The sequence below is a fragment of the Littorina saxatilis genome, linkage group LG7 (assembly GCF_037325665.1).
Source record: "Littorina saxatilis isolate snail1 linkage group LG7, US_GU_Lsax_2.0, whole genome shotgun sequence".
Classification (NCBI taxonomy): domain Eukaryota; kingdom Metazoa; phylum Mollusca; class Gastropoda; order Littorinimorpha; family Littorinidae; genus Littorina; species Littorina saxatilis.
Window position 1 is genome coordinate 53,141,209 of NC_090251.1, and position 18,774 is coordinate 53,159,982.

The 18,774-nt window shown below is 45.2% G+C and overlaps 1 protein-coding gene across 2 annotated transcripts in view; it reads left to right on the forward strand.

Moving 5' to 3' along the window:
• LOC138971798 (doublecortin domain-containing protein 1-like) overlaps nucleotides 1-18,774 on the forward strand; it is a 101,701-nt gene that overhangs the window by 57,282 nt on the left and 25,645 nt on the right. For both annotated transcript variants that reach the window (XM_070344615.1, XM_070344614.1), the window contains exons 33-39: nucleotides 1,696-1,891; nucleotides 2,336-2,524; nucleotides 2,839-2,982; nucleotides 4,288-4,389; nucleotides 4,606-4,742; nucleotides 6,744-6,839; nucleotides 14,281-14,430. In XM_070344615.1, the coding sequence (XP_070200716.1) occupies nucleotides 1,696-1,891; nucleotides 2,336-2,524; nucleotides 2,839-2,982; nucleotides 4,288-4,389; nucleotides 4,606-4,742; nucleotides 6,744-6,839; nucleotides 14,281-14,430 (1,014 nt within the window). The remainder of the gene's footprint in view (nucleotides 1-1,695; nucleotides 1,892-2,335; nucleotides 2,525-2,838; nucleotides 2,983-4,287; nucleotides 4,390-4,605; nucleotides 4,743-6,743; nucleotides 6,840-14,280; nucleotides 14,431-18,774) is intronic.

The window sequence follows — 18,774 nt, forward strand, 5'->3', positions numbered from 1 at the left end:
ACACATGGAGGGGGGATTTTGTTAACTTTTGTTGATTGTACACATGGAGGGGGGATTTTGTTAAACTTTTGTTGATTGTACACATGGAGGGGGGATTTTGTTAAACTTTTGTTGATTGTACACATGGAGGGGGGATTTTGTTAACTTTTGTTGATTGTACACATGGAGGGGGGATTTTGTTAACTTTTGTTGATTGTACACATGGAGGGGGGATTTTGTTAAACTTTTGTTGATTGTACACATGGAGGGGGGATTTTGTTAAACTTTTGTTGATTGTACACATGGAGGGGGGATTTTGTTAACTTTTGTTGATTGTACACATGGAGGGGGGATTTTTTTAAACTTTTGTTGATTGTACACATGGAGGGGGGATTTTTTTAAACTTTTGTTGATTGTACACATGGAGGGGGGATTTTTTTAAACTTTTGTTGATTGTACACATGGAGGGGGGATTTTTTTAAACTTTTGTTGATTGTACACATGGAGGGGGGATTTTTTTAAACTTTTGTTGATTGTACACATGGAGGGGGGATTTTTTTAAACTTTTGTTGATTGTACACATGGAGGGGGGATTTTTTTAAACTTTTGTTGATTGTACACATGGAGGGGGGATTTTTTTAAACTTTTGTTGATTGTACACATGGAGGGGGGATTTTTTTAAACTTTTGTTGATTGTACACATGGAGGGGGGATTTTTTTAAACTTTTGTTGATTGTACACATGGAGGGGGGATTTTTTTAAACTTTTGTTGATTGTACACATGGAGGGGGGATTTTTTTAAACTTTTGTTGATTGTACACATGGAGGGGGGATTTTTTTAAACTTTTGTTGATTGTACACATGGAGGGGGGATTTTTTTAAACTTTTGTTGATTGTACACATGGAGGGGGGATTAATTTTTTTAAACTTTTGTCAGTTGTGTGTGGATGGAGAATTTTGTTTTCACTTTTGCCAATTGTACACAGCTTTGGAGGGGGAATTTTGTTTTCACTTTTGCCAATGGTATGTACACAGCTTTGGGTAAGAAATGAGCCTATTATTATTCATTTTATAACTTACCAGTTTGTTCTTTGCCTGAATCTTGTGTGTGAACTGAAGATTGAAGTTCAATCTATTTTCTGCTTTGAATGCTTTGAGTTTTTTTAGCAGTCATATATTTTTGACTGTAAACACCTGCAGAAGCTACTTCACATACAGTAGAGCCCCCTTTAAGACCTAAACAAATCAGAGAAAATCAGGTCTTAAAAAGGAGGGAGTCTTAAAATGGGGGTAATTTGACAGAGGATATGAACAGAAGGTCATAGAAAACAGGGTCTTAAAAAGGAGGGAGTCTTAAAATAGGGGTAATGTTACAGAGGATATGAACAGAAGGTCATAGAAAACAGGGTCTTAAAAAGGAGGAAGTCTTAAATTGGGGGTAATTTTACAGAGGGTATATGAACAGCAGATCTTAGAAAACAGGGCCTTAAAAAGGAGGAAGTCTTAAATTGGGGGTAATTTTACAGAGGGAATGAACAGCAGATCTTAGAAAACAGGGTCTTAAAAAGGAGGGAGTCTTAAAATGGGGGTAATTTTACAGAGGATATGAACCGAAGGTCTTAGGAAACAGGGTCTTAAAAGGGAGGAAAACTTAAATTGGGGGTCTTAAAAGGAGGGTTCCACTGTACTTCATCTTTAACTTTGACTTTTGTGCAGATCTTGAATCAGTGCACAACCAGGCTCGGCCTGAACACGGCCTCCAGACGCCTGTACTCTGAGGACGGCACCATCCTCCTGGACATCGACGACATTGTGGAGTACGCCATCACCCAGTACCGCAACGCCCTGGCCGACAAGCTGGAGGCGCTCCTTGACAAGGACGGGCAGCGGGGAGACGTTAACCTTGAGGCTGGTAAGACAAGGATTGCACTAGCCATATTTTAAGGCGTTTCTTTTTTCCACAAGTGAGCAGGTCGGTATTGCACACTCAGAGGTTGGGTTGGGCATTGCCGTTATGTAAAGCACTCACTGACAATCCAATACTGGCTTTGGGGTATTTTTCAGGAAAAAAGTGTATATCTGACAACAATTGAAGTGTCATTGTTTAGAATGAATCAAGCTGATATTGTTCATTCAGATTTTTACTTTGTCTTGTTTATTTTTAGCGTGATAAAAAAAAAAGGGGTCCTTGCCTGCTGGCTGTAAAATTCTTAAATCAGAAAAATATTGGTGAAATAGCCATATAGTGCATTGAAATGGCAATAAAGAAAGATGTCACAAGTGTCAGTGTGAAACTCAACATGCAGTTCGACAAGTGTCTTATCAGACAATAACCCACACCTCTTGTCAATTCCAGACAACCGTGACGCGGAAGCTAGACTGGAGCAAATGCAGCAGGCAGCCAGGGAACACAAACCAGCTCTGGCTAACGTCGACCTTTTCTCGGAAGATGCGGAAGATAACGAGAGAGGTGAGGGTGACCCTTCCGAGCGGGCGGAGGAGGAGGAGGCTGAAGAGGGTTCCAAGGACATGAGGGAGGATGGAAGTGAGTGTAAAAGCTTGAATGGTGTGTGGTTGCTTAGTGGGTTGGTTGTTGAATTGTTTTAGCGCTAGTGTAGATTGTGTTTGCAAAGCAAACATTTTCAGCAGTCAATTTCGTGCACACATTGTATAATTTGAGTATTTTTTTACCAGCATCCTTTCTGGAATACTAACACAATCTTCATCCACCTTTCTTCTCCACCGTCCCCCACCCCAACGCACCCCTTTCTCTTTGTTTGTTTTACCATCTTTTTTTTTCATTTCTTTTTTTTCATTTTGTTCAATAGTTTATAATCACCTAAAACTTCTTTCTTGCAGAAGGGGACTCGATGGAGGATAATAAGATTGCACGACGACGAGAAGAGCTGCTGAGCAGGGTGGAGTTGCCTCCCTTGGATGTGATCCTGCGCTACCCCATTGAGGTGTGGGTGTCAAGTGGCAAGAGCTTCGTGGCCCCTGAAAGTAAGTGACTCCCTGGCCGTCAGATTGTGTTACAGTGAAACACCCCTTGTAGGACCTTCAAAATCTGAGAAAATCAGGTCTTAACCCCTTCACTGCCCACCCCGTATGTAATATGTGGTCATTTTCGGTTTATCGTACGCCCATCTCATACGTGGGATTTGTGTCAACAACATTTCAGGACATTTCTGAAAACTAAATGGGAGGTAACCACTGTCCAAGTACTTGTAGGGGTTCTAAACACAGTTCTTTCCCATAGACCGTTAGGATAAGTTACTACCACTGTGGCAGTGAAGGGGTTAAAAAGGAGGGGGGTCTTAAAATGGGGGTAAATTTACAGAGGATATGAATAGGCGCTGTGGCGTGGTGGAAAGACGTCGGCCTCTTAATCGGAAGGTCGAGGGTTTGAATCCCGGCCGCCGCCGCCTGGTGGGTTAAGTGTGGAGATTATTCCGATTTCCCAGGTCAACTTATGTGCAGACCTGCTAGTGGCTTATCCCCCTTCGTGTGTACACGCAAGCACAAGACCAAGTGCGCACGGAAAAGATCCTGTAATCCATGTCAGAGTTCGATGGGTTATAGAAACACGAAAATACCCAGGTAACTCCTATTAGTTAAATTGAGGTGATGTATTCGAAAGAAATACCCAGCATGCTTCCTCCGAAAGTGGCGTATGGCAGCCTAAATGGCGGGGTAAAAACGGTCATGCACGTAAAATTCCACTCGTGCAAAAACACGAGTGTACGTGGGAGTTTCAGCTCACGAACGCAGAAGAAGAATAGGAAATAAAAAAAACTGAGGTCTTAAAAGAGAGATGTCACAAGGGTGGACAGGTACCACTGTACTGCAGTGTCATTTGTATTGGTCTTGTGTGTCTGTGATAGGGGCCAAATACTTCACTAGAGAATTGAACATAACATCCCCAGGGAGAAAGCAGCCGGAATGTCCATGAGGGTAACCTCCCTTGACTAAATCAAACCCTATCCTTATCGTATCCTATTCCTTGACATAATTGCATCCACACACACATGCACAAACACACCTACACGCACACACGCTCCCATACACACACACACACACACACACATGCATGCATGCATGCATGTGCACACACACGCACACACAGTACACACACACACACATGCGAATGCACACACACAGTACACATGCACAAACACACACACACGCATGCATGCACGTGCACACACACACACACACACACACACACACACACACACACACACACACACACACTTTGATGTCTACTGTAGCCAGTGATTGACCGATGGTCTGTCTGTGTGTGACCAGTTGTGGAGTCCAAGGAGGAGAACCGTCGCAAGAAGCGGGCGGTCCAGTCCAAGGTCTGTCTGGAGCTGGACGTCGAGAAACACTGCCTGCGACAGATGAAAGGTGGGTACCATTCATTGTTCACAGTCCACACTTCGATAAGACCTCCTGAGACCTGCAGAGTCCAGTAAAAGGGTTGAGCTGTATTATGAGGAGGAGGGCTGCAGCAAGAAAACGTATGAAGCCTATAACAAGCAGTTTGATAGGGATCCATGGCCACAACAGCAGTTCATGTGTTCAAGGATTGTTTTGTTTGACGTGTATTTGTGTAAATTGCAGGTCGCCGTTTTAAGGACAGGAGTCCAGGGCGCTACAGGTCGACACTCAGCGAAAAACAACCGGTGGTCTTGGAGGGTCACTGGCAGGACGCCACCATAGCAGAGCATGATAAACACCACTCCGTCAACAAATTGCAGGTACACTTTCATATGCAGAGAAACCCTATTTGGCCAACATAGCAGAGCATGACAAACACCACTCCGTCAACAAATTGCAGGTACACTTTCATATGCAGAGAAACCCTATTTGGCCAACATAGCAGAGCATGACAAACACCACTCCGTCAACAAATTGCAGGTACACTTTCATATGCAGAGAAACCCTATTTTGCCAACATAGCAGAGCATGACAAACACCACTCCGTCAACAAATTGCAGGTACACTTTCATATGCAGAGAAACCCTATTTTGCCAACATAGCAGAGCATGACAAACACCACTCCGTCAACAAATTGCAGGTACACTTTCATATGCAGAGAAACCCTATTTTGCCAACATAGCAGAGCATGACAAACATCACTCCGTCAACAAATTGCAGGTACACTTTCATATGCAGAAAAACCCTATTTTGCCAACATAGCAGAGCATGACAAACACCACTCCGTCAACAAATTGCAAGTACACTTTCATATACAGAGAAACCCTATTTTGCCAACATATATAGCAGAGCGAGACAAACACCACTCCGTCAACAAATTGCAGGTACACTTTCATATACAGAGAAACCCTATTTTGCCAACATATATAGCAGAGCGAGACAAACACTTCTCAACACTTCGCTGTCAACAAACTGCAGGTACATTTTCACGTACACAGAAACCGCACTTTAAAAGACCTCCAAAAGAGGCCACCATAGCAGAGCCAGACAAACACCACTCTCAACAAACTGCAGGTACATTTTCACGTACACAGAAACCGCACTTTAAAAGACCTCCAAAAGAGGCCACCATAGCAGAGCCAGACAAACACCACTCTCTCAACAAACTGCAGGTACGTTTTCACGTACACAGAAACCGCCCTTCTAAAGACCCCCAAAAGAGGCCACCATAGCAGAGCCAGACAAACACCACTCTCTCAACAAATTGCAGGTACATTTTCACGTACACAAAAAAACCCTTTAAAGACCTCAATAAATCTCAGAAAATCAGGTCTTAAAAAGCGGGTTTCACTGTATTTGTAAAAATCAGTACCAAAGGACACCGAGCGCTAATAACAAGATCAAAATCCGGAATAGGTTGAGTTTCTGAACATGACTCCCCGTGCAATGAGCTCAGACCTACCTTCTAATGGTGGAAGCGCTAAATGATGCAAGCTTCTTGGTATCGCTCTTCTTTTGTTTTTTCTTGTAAGTTGAGTTTGGGTCTAATTTGAGTAGTACATGTACGTGATTATACCAGCTCAGGTTCATTGAGGTTAACATCAAACTCCTACTGTATGTAATATGTTGCATGGTTGTTTGTGTGGCTTAATAATTGTGCTGGTCAGATCACACAAGAAAGGAAAAAAAAAATTGCATTGGTCCCAAATAGCATATCGGTTTGGTAACAGTTCGTGTGTAAGTCATGCATTTTATACGGTAAACAGACAATGGTCGGTTCTGGTAAGGTTATGCCCCTTCTTTCTTTCGGATGGTAACTGGCGCCACATCGCGGCAAGATCACAGGAGTTGTCTCGCGTTATCACCCTCATTATTATTATTATTATTATTATTGTGATCATTTTTATGCGCCTAATCTAGATATAGCCCTAGGCGCTTACATATTAATTTCTGCCGTTTGAAATGGAATTTTTTTTTAATTACAGTCAGACAGACGAACAGACATTTTTTACACACAATATATAATGCATTCACATCGGCCAGTAAAGCTCAGTAGCCTATTAGGCGAGTATTCACCTTTCACCTCCTCTTCATTGTACATGCATTACAAGTCTCTCCACCCCCGCACTACCCTCCACCCACCAACACCCACCCCCCCTCCCAACATTACGTCCTCTCTTAGAAGGCTTGACAGTACCAGTTCAAGATGGGTAAAATTGATTTTCATCAGAATATGACTCATTTTAGATGATCTGTTCTTTAATTGTTGATAAATCGTTTTGCGTTTCATGAAACTGAATTTGGTGGTTTTGTTTTGCCAGGGTCACCTTGGAGAGATTCTGTCCAATCACAAGAGAGACAGGAGTCACATTGTTGGCATCAATATGTCGGGCCCCCTCTACAAACAACCTGTCATGGTGAGTACAAGCCTTTCTTCTTCTTCTTCTTCTTCTTCTTCTTCTTCTTGTTCTTCTTCCTCCTCCTCTTCCTCCTCCTCCTCTTCCTCCTTCTCCTCCTCCTCTTCTTCCTCCTCTTCCTCCTCTTCCTCCTCCTCCTCTTCATCTTCCTCTTCCTCCTCCTCTTCCTCCTTCCTCCTCTTCCCTCTTCCTCCTCCTCCTCCTGCTCCTGCTCCTCTTCCTCCTCCTCTTCCTCCTCCTCTTCCTCTTCCTCCTCTTCCTCCTCCTCTTCCTCCTCCTCCTCCTTCCTCTTCCTCCTTTTCCTCCTTTTCTTCCTCCTCCTCCTCTTCCTCCTCCTCCTCCTGCTCCTACTCCTCTTCCTCCTCCTCCTCTTCCTGCTCCTCTTCCTCCTCCTCCTTCCTCTTCCTCCTCTTCCTCCTCCTCTTCCTCCTCTTCCTGCTCCTCTTCCTCCTCCTCCTCTTCCTGCTCCTCTTCCTCCTCCTCCTCTTCCTGCTCCTCTTCCTCCTCCTCCTCTTCCTGCTCCTCTTCCTCCTTTTCCTCCTCCTCTTCCTCCTCCTCCTCTTCCTCCTCCTGCTCCTCCTCCTCTTCTTCTTCCTCCTCCTCTTCCTGCTCCTCCTTTTCCTCCTCCTCCTTCCTCCTCCTCCTCCTTCCTCTTCCTCCTTTTCCTCCTCCTCTTCCTCCTCCTCTTCCTCCTCCTCTTCCTCCTCCTCCTCCTCTTCCTGCTCCTACTCTTCCTCCTCTTCCTCCTCCTCTTCCTCCTCCTCCTCTTCCTGCTCCTACTCCTCCTTATTTTCCTCCTCCTCTTCCTCCTCCTCTTCCTCCTCCTTCTCCTCCTTATCTTCCTCCTCATCTTCCTCCTCCTCCTCTTCCTCCTCCTCTTCCTCCTCCTCCTCCTCCTCTTTCTCCTCCTCCTCCTCCTCTTTCTCCTCCTCCTCCTCTTTCTCCTCTTCCTCCTCCTTCTTCTTCTTCTTCCTTCATGGGCTGAAACTCTGACGTTCACTCATGTTTTTGCACGAGTGGGTTTTTACAAGTATGACCGTTTTTACCCTGCCGTTCAAGGGTACGGCTTTCTGTCACTTTCAGGGGGTAAATTAAGCATTTGAAAATATTATTGGTTGTGCCAACCTGGGGCCTGGATAGCTCAGTGGGTAGAGCACTGGACTTGCGATCCTAGGGTCACGGGTTCGAATCCAGGCCGGAACAGACATGGGTCAACTGGGTATCCATGTCCCACCCCGGTGTCACCACACTGGCACGTAAAATACCTCGGTCATTCTGCCATGAGTACAGGTGGCTGATTACCCCTAAACACACACACACCTGGTTAGCGGGACACACACCTGGGTAGCGGGACACACACCTGGGTAGCGGGACACACACCTGGGTAGCGGGACACACACCTGGGTAGCGGGACACACACACCTGGGTAGCGAGACTCACACACCTGGGTAGCGGGACTCACACACCTGGGTAGCGGACTCACACACCTGGGTAGCGGGACTCACACACCTGGGTAGCGGGACACACACACCTGGATAGCGGGACACACACACCTGGGTAGCAGGACTCACACACTTCGGTAGCGGGACTCACACACCTGGGTAGCAGGACACACACACCTGGGTAGCAGAACACACACACCTGGGTAGTGGGACACACACACCTGGGTAGTGGGACACACACATCTGGGTAGTGGGACACACACACCTGGGTAGCGGGACACACACCTGGGTAGCGGGACTCACACACCTGGGTAGCGGGACACACACACCTGGGTAGCGGGACACACACACCTGGGTAGCGGGACACACACACCTGGGTAGCGGGACTCCCACACCTGGGTAGCGGGACACACACACCTGGGTAGCGGGACACACACACCTGGGTAGCGGGACACACACCTGGGTAGTGGGACATGCACACCTGGGTAGCGGGACACACACACCTGGGTAGCGGGACTCACACACCTGGGTAGCGGGACACACTCACCTGGGTAGCGGGACTCACGCACCTGGGTAGCGGGACACACACACCTGGGTAGGGGACTCACACACCTGGGTAGCGGGACACACACACCTGGGTAGCGGGACACACACACCTGGGTAGCGGGACACACACACCTGGGTAGCGGGACACACACCTGGGTAGTGGGACATGCACACCTGGGTAGCGGGACACACACACCTGGGTAGCGGGACTCACACACCTGGGTAGCGGGACACACTCACCTGGGTAGCGGGACTCACGCACCTGGGTAGCGGGACACACACACCTGGGTAGGGGACTCACACACCTGGGTAGCGGGACACACACACCTGGGTAGCGGGACACACACACCTGGGTAGCGGGACTCACATACCTGGGTAGTGGGACTCACACACCTGGGTAGCGGGACTCACACACCTGGGTAGCGGGACACACACCTGGGTAGTGGGACACGCACACCTGGGTAGCGGGACACACACACCTGGGTAGCGGGACTCACACACCTGGGTAGCAGGACACACACACCTGGGTAGCGGGACTCACGCACCTGGGTAGCGGGACTCACACACCTGGTTAGCGGGACACACACACTTGGGTAGCGGGACACACACACTTGGGTAGCGGGACACACACACCTGGGTAGCGGGACACACACACCTGGGTAGCGGGACTCACACACCTGGGTAGCGGGACTCACACACCTGGGTAGCGGGACACACACATCTGGGTAGCGGGACTCACACACCTGGGTAGCGGGACACACACACCTGGGTAGCGGGACACACACACCTGGGTAGCGGGACTCACACACCTGGGTAGCGGGACACACACACCTGGGTAGCGGGACACACACACCTGGGTAGCGGGACACACACACCTGGGTAGCGGGACTCACACACCTGGGTAGCGGGACACACACACCTGGGTAGCGAGACACACACACCTGGGTAGCGGGACTCACACACCTGGGTAGTGGGATACACACACCTGGGTAGCGAGACACACACACCTGGGTAGCGGGACACACACACCTGGGTAGCGGGACTCACACACCTGGGTAGCGGGACACACACCTGGGTAGTGGGACATGCACACCTGGGTAGCGGGACACACACACCTGGGTAGCGGGACTCACACACTTCGGTAGCGGGACACACACACCTGGGTAGCTTGACACACACCTGGGTAGTGGGACTCACACACCTGGGTAGCGGGACTCACACACCTGGGTAGCGGGACACACACACCTGGGTAGCGGGACTCACACCTGAGTAGGGGACACACACACCTGGGTAGCGGGACTCACACACCTGGGTAGCGGGACACACACACCTGGGTAGCGGGACACACACACCTGGGTAGTGGTTCTCACACACCCGGGTAGTGGGACTCACACACCTGGGTAGTGGGACTCACACACCTGAGTAGCGGGACACACACCTGGGTAGTTGGACACGCACACCTGGGTAGCGGGACACACACACCTGGGTAGCGGGACTCACGCACCTGGGTAGCGGGACACACACACCTGGGTAGGGGACTCACACACCTGGGTAGCGGGACACACACACCTGGGTAGCGGGACACACACACCTGGGTAGCGGGACTCACATACCTGGGTAGTGGGACTCACACACCTGGGTAGCGGGACACACACCTGGGTAGTGGGACACGCACACCTGGGTAGCGGGACACACACACCTGGGTAGCGGGACTCACACACCTGGGTAGCAGGATACACACACCTGGGTAGCGGGACTCGCGCACCTGGGTAGCGGGACTCACGCACCTGGGTAGTGGGACACACACACCTGGGTAGCGGGACACACACACCTGGGTAGCGGGACTCACACACCTGGTTAGCGGGACACACACACTTGGGTAGCGGGACACACACACTTGGGTAGCGGGACACACACACCTGGGTAGCGGGACTCACACATCTGGGTAGCGGGACTCACACACCTGGGTAGCGGGACACACACACCTGGGTAGTGGGACTCACACACCTGGGTAGCGGGACACACACACCTGGGTAGCGGGACACACACACCTGGGTAGCGGGACACACACACCTGGGTAGCGGGACACACACACCTGGGTAGCGGGACACACACACCTGGGTAGCGGGACACACACACCTGGGTAGCGGGACTTACACACCTGGGTAGCGGGACTCACACACCTGGGTAGCGGGACACATACACCTGGGTAGTGGGACTCTTACACCTGGGTAGCGAGACACACACACCTGGGTAGTGGGACTCACACACCTGGGTAGTGGGACTCACACACCTGGGTAGCGGGACTCGCACACCTGGGTATCGGGACACACACACCTGGGTAGTGGGACACACACACCTGGGTAGCGGGACACATACACCTGGGTAGCGGGACACACACACCTGGGTAGTGGGACTCACACACCTGGGTAGTGGGACTCACACACCTGGGTAGCGGGACTCGCACACCTGGGTAGCGGGACACACACACCTGGGTAGTGGGACTCTTGTTGCTCTTGACCAAAATCTCCTTATTGCGTGTAATTTGCAAGAGGACGTCTCAAAACAACTTCTGTTGTCCAAATCAGAAATTAATGCTTGTGTTCCCTAGAAGAGAGCGTCCTCTCAAACATAGGCTTAATTAAAATCTTGTTATTTTGTCCACACTACAAGACTATATGTGGCCATTTCTGTGAAAACAGTCACTATGGTCAAAATGTATTCATGTACATCCCAAGAGTTTGTTTTCCATTAATTTTCATCTGTTTTTACATTTAGTCAAGTTTTGACTAATGTTTTAACATAGAGGGGGGAATCGAGACGAGGGTCGTGGTGTATGTGTGTGTCTGTGTGTGTGTGTAGAGCGATTCAGACTAAACTACTGGGCCGATCTTTATGAAATTTGACATGAGAGTTCCTGGGTATGATATCCCCGGACGTTTTTTTCTTTTTTTCGATAAATACCTTTGATGACGTCATATCCGGCTTTTTGTAAAAGTTGAGGCGGCACTGTCACACCCTCATTTTTCCATTAAATTGATTGAAATTTTGGCAAAGCAATCTTCGACGAAGGCCGGGGTTTGGTATTGCATTTCAGCTTGGTGGCTTAAAAACTAATGAGTGAGTTTGGTCATTAAAAATCAGAAACTTGTAATTAAAATTATTTTTTATTTAAACGATCCAAAAACAATTTCATCTTATTCTTCGTCATTTTCTGATTCCAAAAACATATAAATATGTTATATTTGGATTAAAAACAAGCTCTGAAAATTAAAAAAAATTAAAATTATGATCAAAATTAAATTTTCGAATTTATCAATTTAAAAACACTTTCATCTTATTCCTTGTCGGTTCCTGATTCCAAAAACATATAGATATGATATGTTTGGATTAAAAACACGCTCAGAAAGTTAAAACGAAGAGAGGTACAGTCAGACCTGTTTACCCTTACGATTTTGGCGTAATTTATTACGATTTTCTGCAAAAAATACGCCATTCCGCTATCCGTGTCAAGACTACAATTTTCATAAATAAAAAAAATGTAAAGAAAAAAAAATTATTTTTTATCAATTCACATGTTTGGCATTGTTTTTTTCAATGGCAAAATGGGGTGAAAAAGCACAGGACTGACCAGAGATCATGTCTGTCTGATGAGACGCTGGAGAGCCTTATTCTAGTGGTGAAGTCTCGCCCTCACTCATTCGGCAAGCGCAAGTACAGTAGAGAAGCGCTTGACACACTGAAAGCAAAAGAATCAGTGATGCATGTGCTTTTGATGTGATCTTTGAAATTATGATGACTACAAAAACTGACTGATGTGTTTTGTTTGTGAATGATGGATATATGTGCATGATTGCGTTTCGCAGACACAGTTGTCATGTGCGTTGTAATTGGCGGCGAATGCTGGATGATTACTATTTTTGTGCCAGGATTACTATTTTTGGGGCTGAGCATTACTCCAAAACACTTATGGGGGTAAACAGGTCGTAACAGTAAAGCGTGCTATGAAGCACAGCGCAACCGCTACCGCGCCAAACAGGCTCGTCACTTTCACTGCCTTTTGAACTAGCGGCGGACTACGTTCAATTTCATTCTGTGAGTTCCACAGCTTGACTAAATGTAGTAATTTCGCCTTACGCGACTTGTTTCAATGTGCTGTCACTGATACTTCCTCGAACGTTTTGAAATTCAGCTTGAAGTGGTAGTCAGTGAGCACAGGAAAGTTGGTTTACATTTTGGTCCATCTTTTACCCCGGGTTTTTGCAATGAGCGCTTCTGGGGTGATAAACGTGAGACATTACTCCTGTGATCTTGCCGCGAGGTGGCGCCAGTTACCAGCCGAAATAAAGAAGGGGCATAACCTCACCAGAACCGACCATTGTCTGTTTACCGTATAAAATGCACGACTTACACACGAACTGTTACCAAACCGATATGCTATTTGGGACCAATGTAAGTTTTTTTCCTTTCTCGTGTGATCTTGCCGCGAGGTGGCGCCAGTTTTCAGCCGAAAGAAAGAGGGTGCATGACCTCACCAAAACCGCCTATTAGAGGCTCCAGTCAACAATGCCCAAAGTCGAAGAAATGGCCACATATTAATCTACACTGCTAACTAAAGTGAAGTCCTGTTGTGAAAAGTGTCAATCTAACATAGAGGGGGGAATCGAGACGAGGGTCGTGGTGTGTGTGTGTGTGTGTGTGTGTGTGTGTGTGTGTGTAGAGCGATTCAGACTAAACTACTGGACCGATCTTTATGAAATTTGACATGAGAGTTCCTGGGTATGATATCCTAAGACGTTTTTTTTCTTTTTTTCGATAAATGTCTTTGATGACGTCATATCCGGCTTTTTGTAAAAGTTGAGGCGGCACTGTCACACCCTCATTTTTCAATCAAATTGATTGAAATTTTGGCCAAGCAATCTTCGACGAAGGCCGGACTTCGGTATTGCATTTCAGTTTGGTGGCTTAAAAATTAATAAATGACTTTGGTCATTAAAAATCTGAAAATTGTAAAAAAAATATTTTTTTTATAAAATGATCCAAATTTACGTTCATCTTATTCTTCATCATTTTCTGATTCCAAAAACATATAAATATGTTATATTTGGATTTAAAACAAGCTCTGAAAATTAAAAATATAAAAATTATGATCAAAATTAAATTTCCGAAATCGTTTTAAAAACTATTTCATCTTATTCCTTATCGGTTCCTGATTCCAAAAACATATAGATATGATATGTTTGGATTAAAAACACGCTCAGAAAGTTAAAACGAAGAGAGGTACAGTAAAGCGTGCTATGAAGCACAGCGCAACCGCTACCGCGCCAAACAGGCTCGTCACTGTCACTGCCTTTTGCACTAGCGGCGGACTACGTTCAGTTTCATTCTGTGAGTTCCACAGCTTGACTAAATGTAGTAATTTCGCCTTACGCGACTTGTCTTTTCTTTATTAGAAACGAATCCTTGCCTACCCCAATGGAGACAGCCCCGAGCACGCCCAGATGGTGTGGGGAGAGACGATGACAGAGCTGCTGGACAACACCACACTCAAGCTGGCTCTCTGGAAGAAGGCCAGATGCTTCTATACTGAAGACGGAAAACGAGTAAGTGGTTTGTGTGTGTGTGTGTGTGTGTGTGTGTGTGTGTGTGTGTGTGTGTGTGTGTGAGTGAGTGAGTGAGTGAGTGTGCGAGTCTGTGTCTGTGTGTGTGTGTGTGTGTGTGTGTGTGTGTGTGAGTGAGTGAGTGAGTGAGTGTGTGTGTGTGTGTGTGTGAGTGAGTGAGTGAGTGAGTGAGTGAGTGAGTGAGTCTGTGTCTGTGTCTGTGAGCGAGTGAGCGAGCGTGTGAGTGTGTGTGTGTGTGTCTGTGTGTGTGTGTGTGTGTGTGTGTAAGCATTCACCAATCCATCCAATCCTCCCTCTGTGAATATGTGTGAATCAATCAGACTAACTTGTCATGAAACCCAAATGTTTATCTGACACGAACCATTGGAAAGTGTTTCGGTGTCTGTGTGTGTGCACTTATGTGAAATCAGTGGAGACGAGTCACATAAAACACAGGCCACACAATAAACATACAAGCAAAAAAAACAACAGAGTCAATGTATAGTGTTGCTGCAGTAGGCCACCGAAGTGACAATTTTATTAAAATCTCTAATTACTTTACCTTACCTATGTTTCAGGAATAGATTAAATTGCCAAACCTGTTAAAATTAATTAAGTTAGGGATTCTCATGGAATCCAACAATTAAATTGTATTATAAAATCTAGAGTCCATAAAGCTTTTGGGGCTGTTCCGCATGGCATATGTGTCTGTATGTCTATGCAATTAATGCATGATTTGGGGCTTGAATGTGTGGATGATTATTTAAATTTGTTTGATGTCTTTTACTCTTTTCTTGCACTTTTTTTGTTTTGTTTTTACCTTTCCTTTGATTATATTGATGTTACCTCTTGACCACAAAAAAAGGAGATGACTTTATGTGGCAGTAGATAGGTACAACAGGCATGGCTTTTTTCTGCCAGTTTACAGGTTTCTGGCATTCTCAGAGCTGCCGCCATACGAATTTTCTTCAGATTCCCAGATCACGAGAGCTTGCATTATTTTGAACCATTTAAATCAGAGTTCCTGGCGTGTTAGAAAAGCGGGTGGGAGTGGAGAGGGAGAGACAGGAAGATGGGGAGGGGGGGGGGGGGGGATAGAGACAGAAAGAGGGGGAGAGACAGTAAGGGGGAGGTAAAGACAGGAAGGGTAAAGGGTAGAACCAGGAAGGGGGGAGGGGGCATACTTTTAGGGTTTTTACAATTTAAATGTACCATGGCCGAACAAACAAGTCTGTGAAAGTAGGCATGGAAAACAGTTGATCAAGGCCAGTACATTTGCCGAGAGGAGAATGTACAGCTCATTGGTCTTCGTAACTTCGCCTTTCTCAAGTTGTTGTTGATGAGCATGGTGGCCTGCAAAATAAAATATTTATTTGACATTTTTGAGTGATTCTTCGGCTACTTCAGAACAAAATGGTTTCCAATTAATTTTTTGTTGTTGTTGCAAGGACATTTTTAAGAATTCCTGACTCGTCTGACCACCCACGGCTTCGTTTCTCTTTCACTGCTGGGAAATCAACTAGTGCAAGAGATAACTTTTTTCTCTCTCAATTTTTTTTTGATTTATTAAATAACTATTTACGTTTTTCTGTGTCTTCAAGAAAAAAAATCTAATTTATGGTCTCCCCCTCAATTTGTTTTGGGGGGTGCTTGATTTATTTCTGTCTCATATCCTTCCTTTGCATTTCCTCTACTCTGTGTGAATGTGTGTGTGTGTGGGGGGGGGTGTTTTTCTTTTTCACAGATTGTTTATTTCCTTCCTACTTTTCCTTGACAAACCTACAGCACCCCAATCTCCTTTGTTTTGTAGTGTGTTTTACTCTTCTTGAACATGTTTTCTTTTCCCCCAGGAATTGTTTTTCCATTCTTCCAGATGAAGATATTCCTCTTCAAACTTTTCTAATTTTGTGTTTGTTGTTGTTGTTGCTTTTTTAAATTCACATACTTTATAATAATAATAATGAGGATATTTATATGTTGCAAATTCTAAAACAGTTCTAATCGCCTCACACAAACATACAAAAATAAACTATTCTGTACACCGGATGAATGTTTTTGATTAAAAGCCCCGCAATGATGTGCTTGGCACACACAAAAAAAAGAAAAAAAAAGAATTATTCTGTACACAATTTCAAATCAAATAATAATAAACATCGAAATATACTTTTACACTTTAAAAAGTTTTAAACCACACTTTCAGTTATTCCTTGAGTCAAAATGCCTGGCTTAATTATTTAGTTGCCCTTTTCAGTGCATTAATTACAAGAGTTTCTGCGTCTGCTATAGTTTAATTGTGACCCTCCACCACGAAATGAGTCGCATGTCACCTCGCGCGGTTCTGCGTTAGGCTTAATATAAGTCCGGGGAGTGTCTCAGGTAACAGTGTGAGGGTCACCTTAGTCACAGGCTTATAACTCAAACAGTTTTCGCTCTTTTCTAAAACGGTTTTCACCACTGGATAGAGCATAAAAAACTCTTTAGTAAAATGTAAAAATATGAAAATCATGCAAAGGTGACATGCGACTCATCCCGTGGTGGAGGGTCACAATTTATTGAGATCACCAAGTTTTTTCTTTGCCATATACTCCCTCGCTATGTCTGAGCCTATGGCAAAAGGTTGCCCTTTCAGTGGCCTTTTTGGTGAAGTAAATTCTTCTTCTTCTTCTTCTGCGTTCGTGGGCTGAAACTCCCACGTACACTCGTGGTTTTTGCACGAGTGGAATTTTACGTGTATGACCGTTTTTTTTAGGAGGAAGCATGCTTGGTATTTTCGTGTTTCTATAACCCACCGCACTCTGACACGGATTACAAGATCTTTTTCGTGCGCACTTGGTCTTGTGCTTGCGTGTACACACGGGGGTGTTCGGACACCGAGGAGAGCCTGCACACACACAGTTGACTCTGAGAAATAAATCTCTCGCCGAACGTGGGGACGAACTCACGCTGACAGCGGCCAACTGGATACAAATCCAGCACGCTACCGACTGAGCTACATCCCTGCCCTGGTGAAGTAAATCAGTTGTGACCGTGTTTGTGTAAAACAGTCTATTTAAATGTAAATTGCGATATCTGTAAATGTATGAAGAGATGCATATCGTAAAATATCATAAAAATGTACATGTTTTTGGTTATTTACTTTGAAATGATGGGTGATTTTGTGTGGGTTTTTGTTCATGCGAAATAATGGGTGATTTTGTCTGGGTTTTTGTTCGTGCAAAAGAAAATAGAAATCCATACATGTATGTGGTAAGTGTGTGATAAAATTTAAAAAACAAGTCGCGTAAGGCGAAAATACAATATATTTAGTCAAGTAGCTGTCGAACTCACAGAATGAAACTGAACGCAATGCAACGCTTTTCTGTACCTCTCTTCGTTTTAACTTTCTGAGCGTGTTTTTAATCCAAACATATCATATGTATATGTTTTTGGAATCAGGAACCGACAAGGAATAAGATGAAAGTGTTTTTAAATTGATTTCGAAAAAAACAATTTGATAATAATTTTTATATATTTAATTTTCAGAGCTTGTTTTTAATCCGAATATAACATATTTATATGTTTTTGGAATCAGCAAATGATGGAGAATAAGATAAACGTAAATTTGGATCGTTTTATAAAATTTTAATTTTTTTTACAATTTTCAGATTTTTAATGACCAAAGTCATTGATTAATTTTTAAGCCACCAAGCTGAAATGCAATACCGAAGTCCGGGCTTCGTCGAAGATTACTTGACCAAAATTTGAACCAATTTGGTTGAAAAATGAGGGCGTGACAGTGCCGCCTCAACTTTCACGAAAAGCCGGATATGACGTCATCAAAGACATTTATCAAAAAAATGAAAAAAACGTTCGGGGATTTCATACCCAGGAACTCTCATGTCAAATTTCATAAAGATCGGTCCAGTAGTTTAGTCTGAATCACTCTACACACACACACACACACAGACACACAGACACACACACACACACGCACATACACCACGACCCTCGTTTCGATTCCCCCTCGATGTTAAAATATTTAGTCAAAACTTGACTAAATATAACAAGTCGCGTAAGGCGAAAATACAATATTTAGTCAAGTAGCTGTCGAACTCACAGAATGAAACTGAACGCAATGCCATTTTACTCGTAGCATCGTCAGTCCACCGCTCATGGCAAAGGCAGTGAAATTGACAAGAAGAGCGGGGTAGTAGTTGCGCTAAGAAGGATAGCACGCTTTTCTGTACCTCTCTTTGTTTTAACTTTCTGAGCGTGTTTTTAATCCAAACATATCATATCTATATGTTTTTGGAATCAGGAACCGACAAGGAATAAGATGAAAGTGTTTTTAAATTGATTTGGACAATT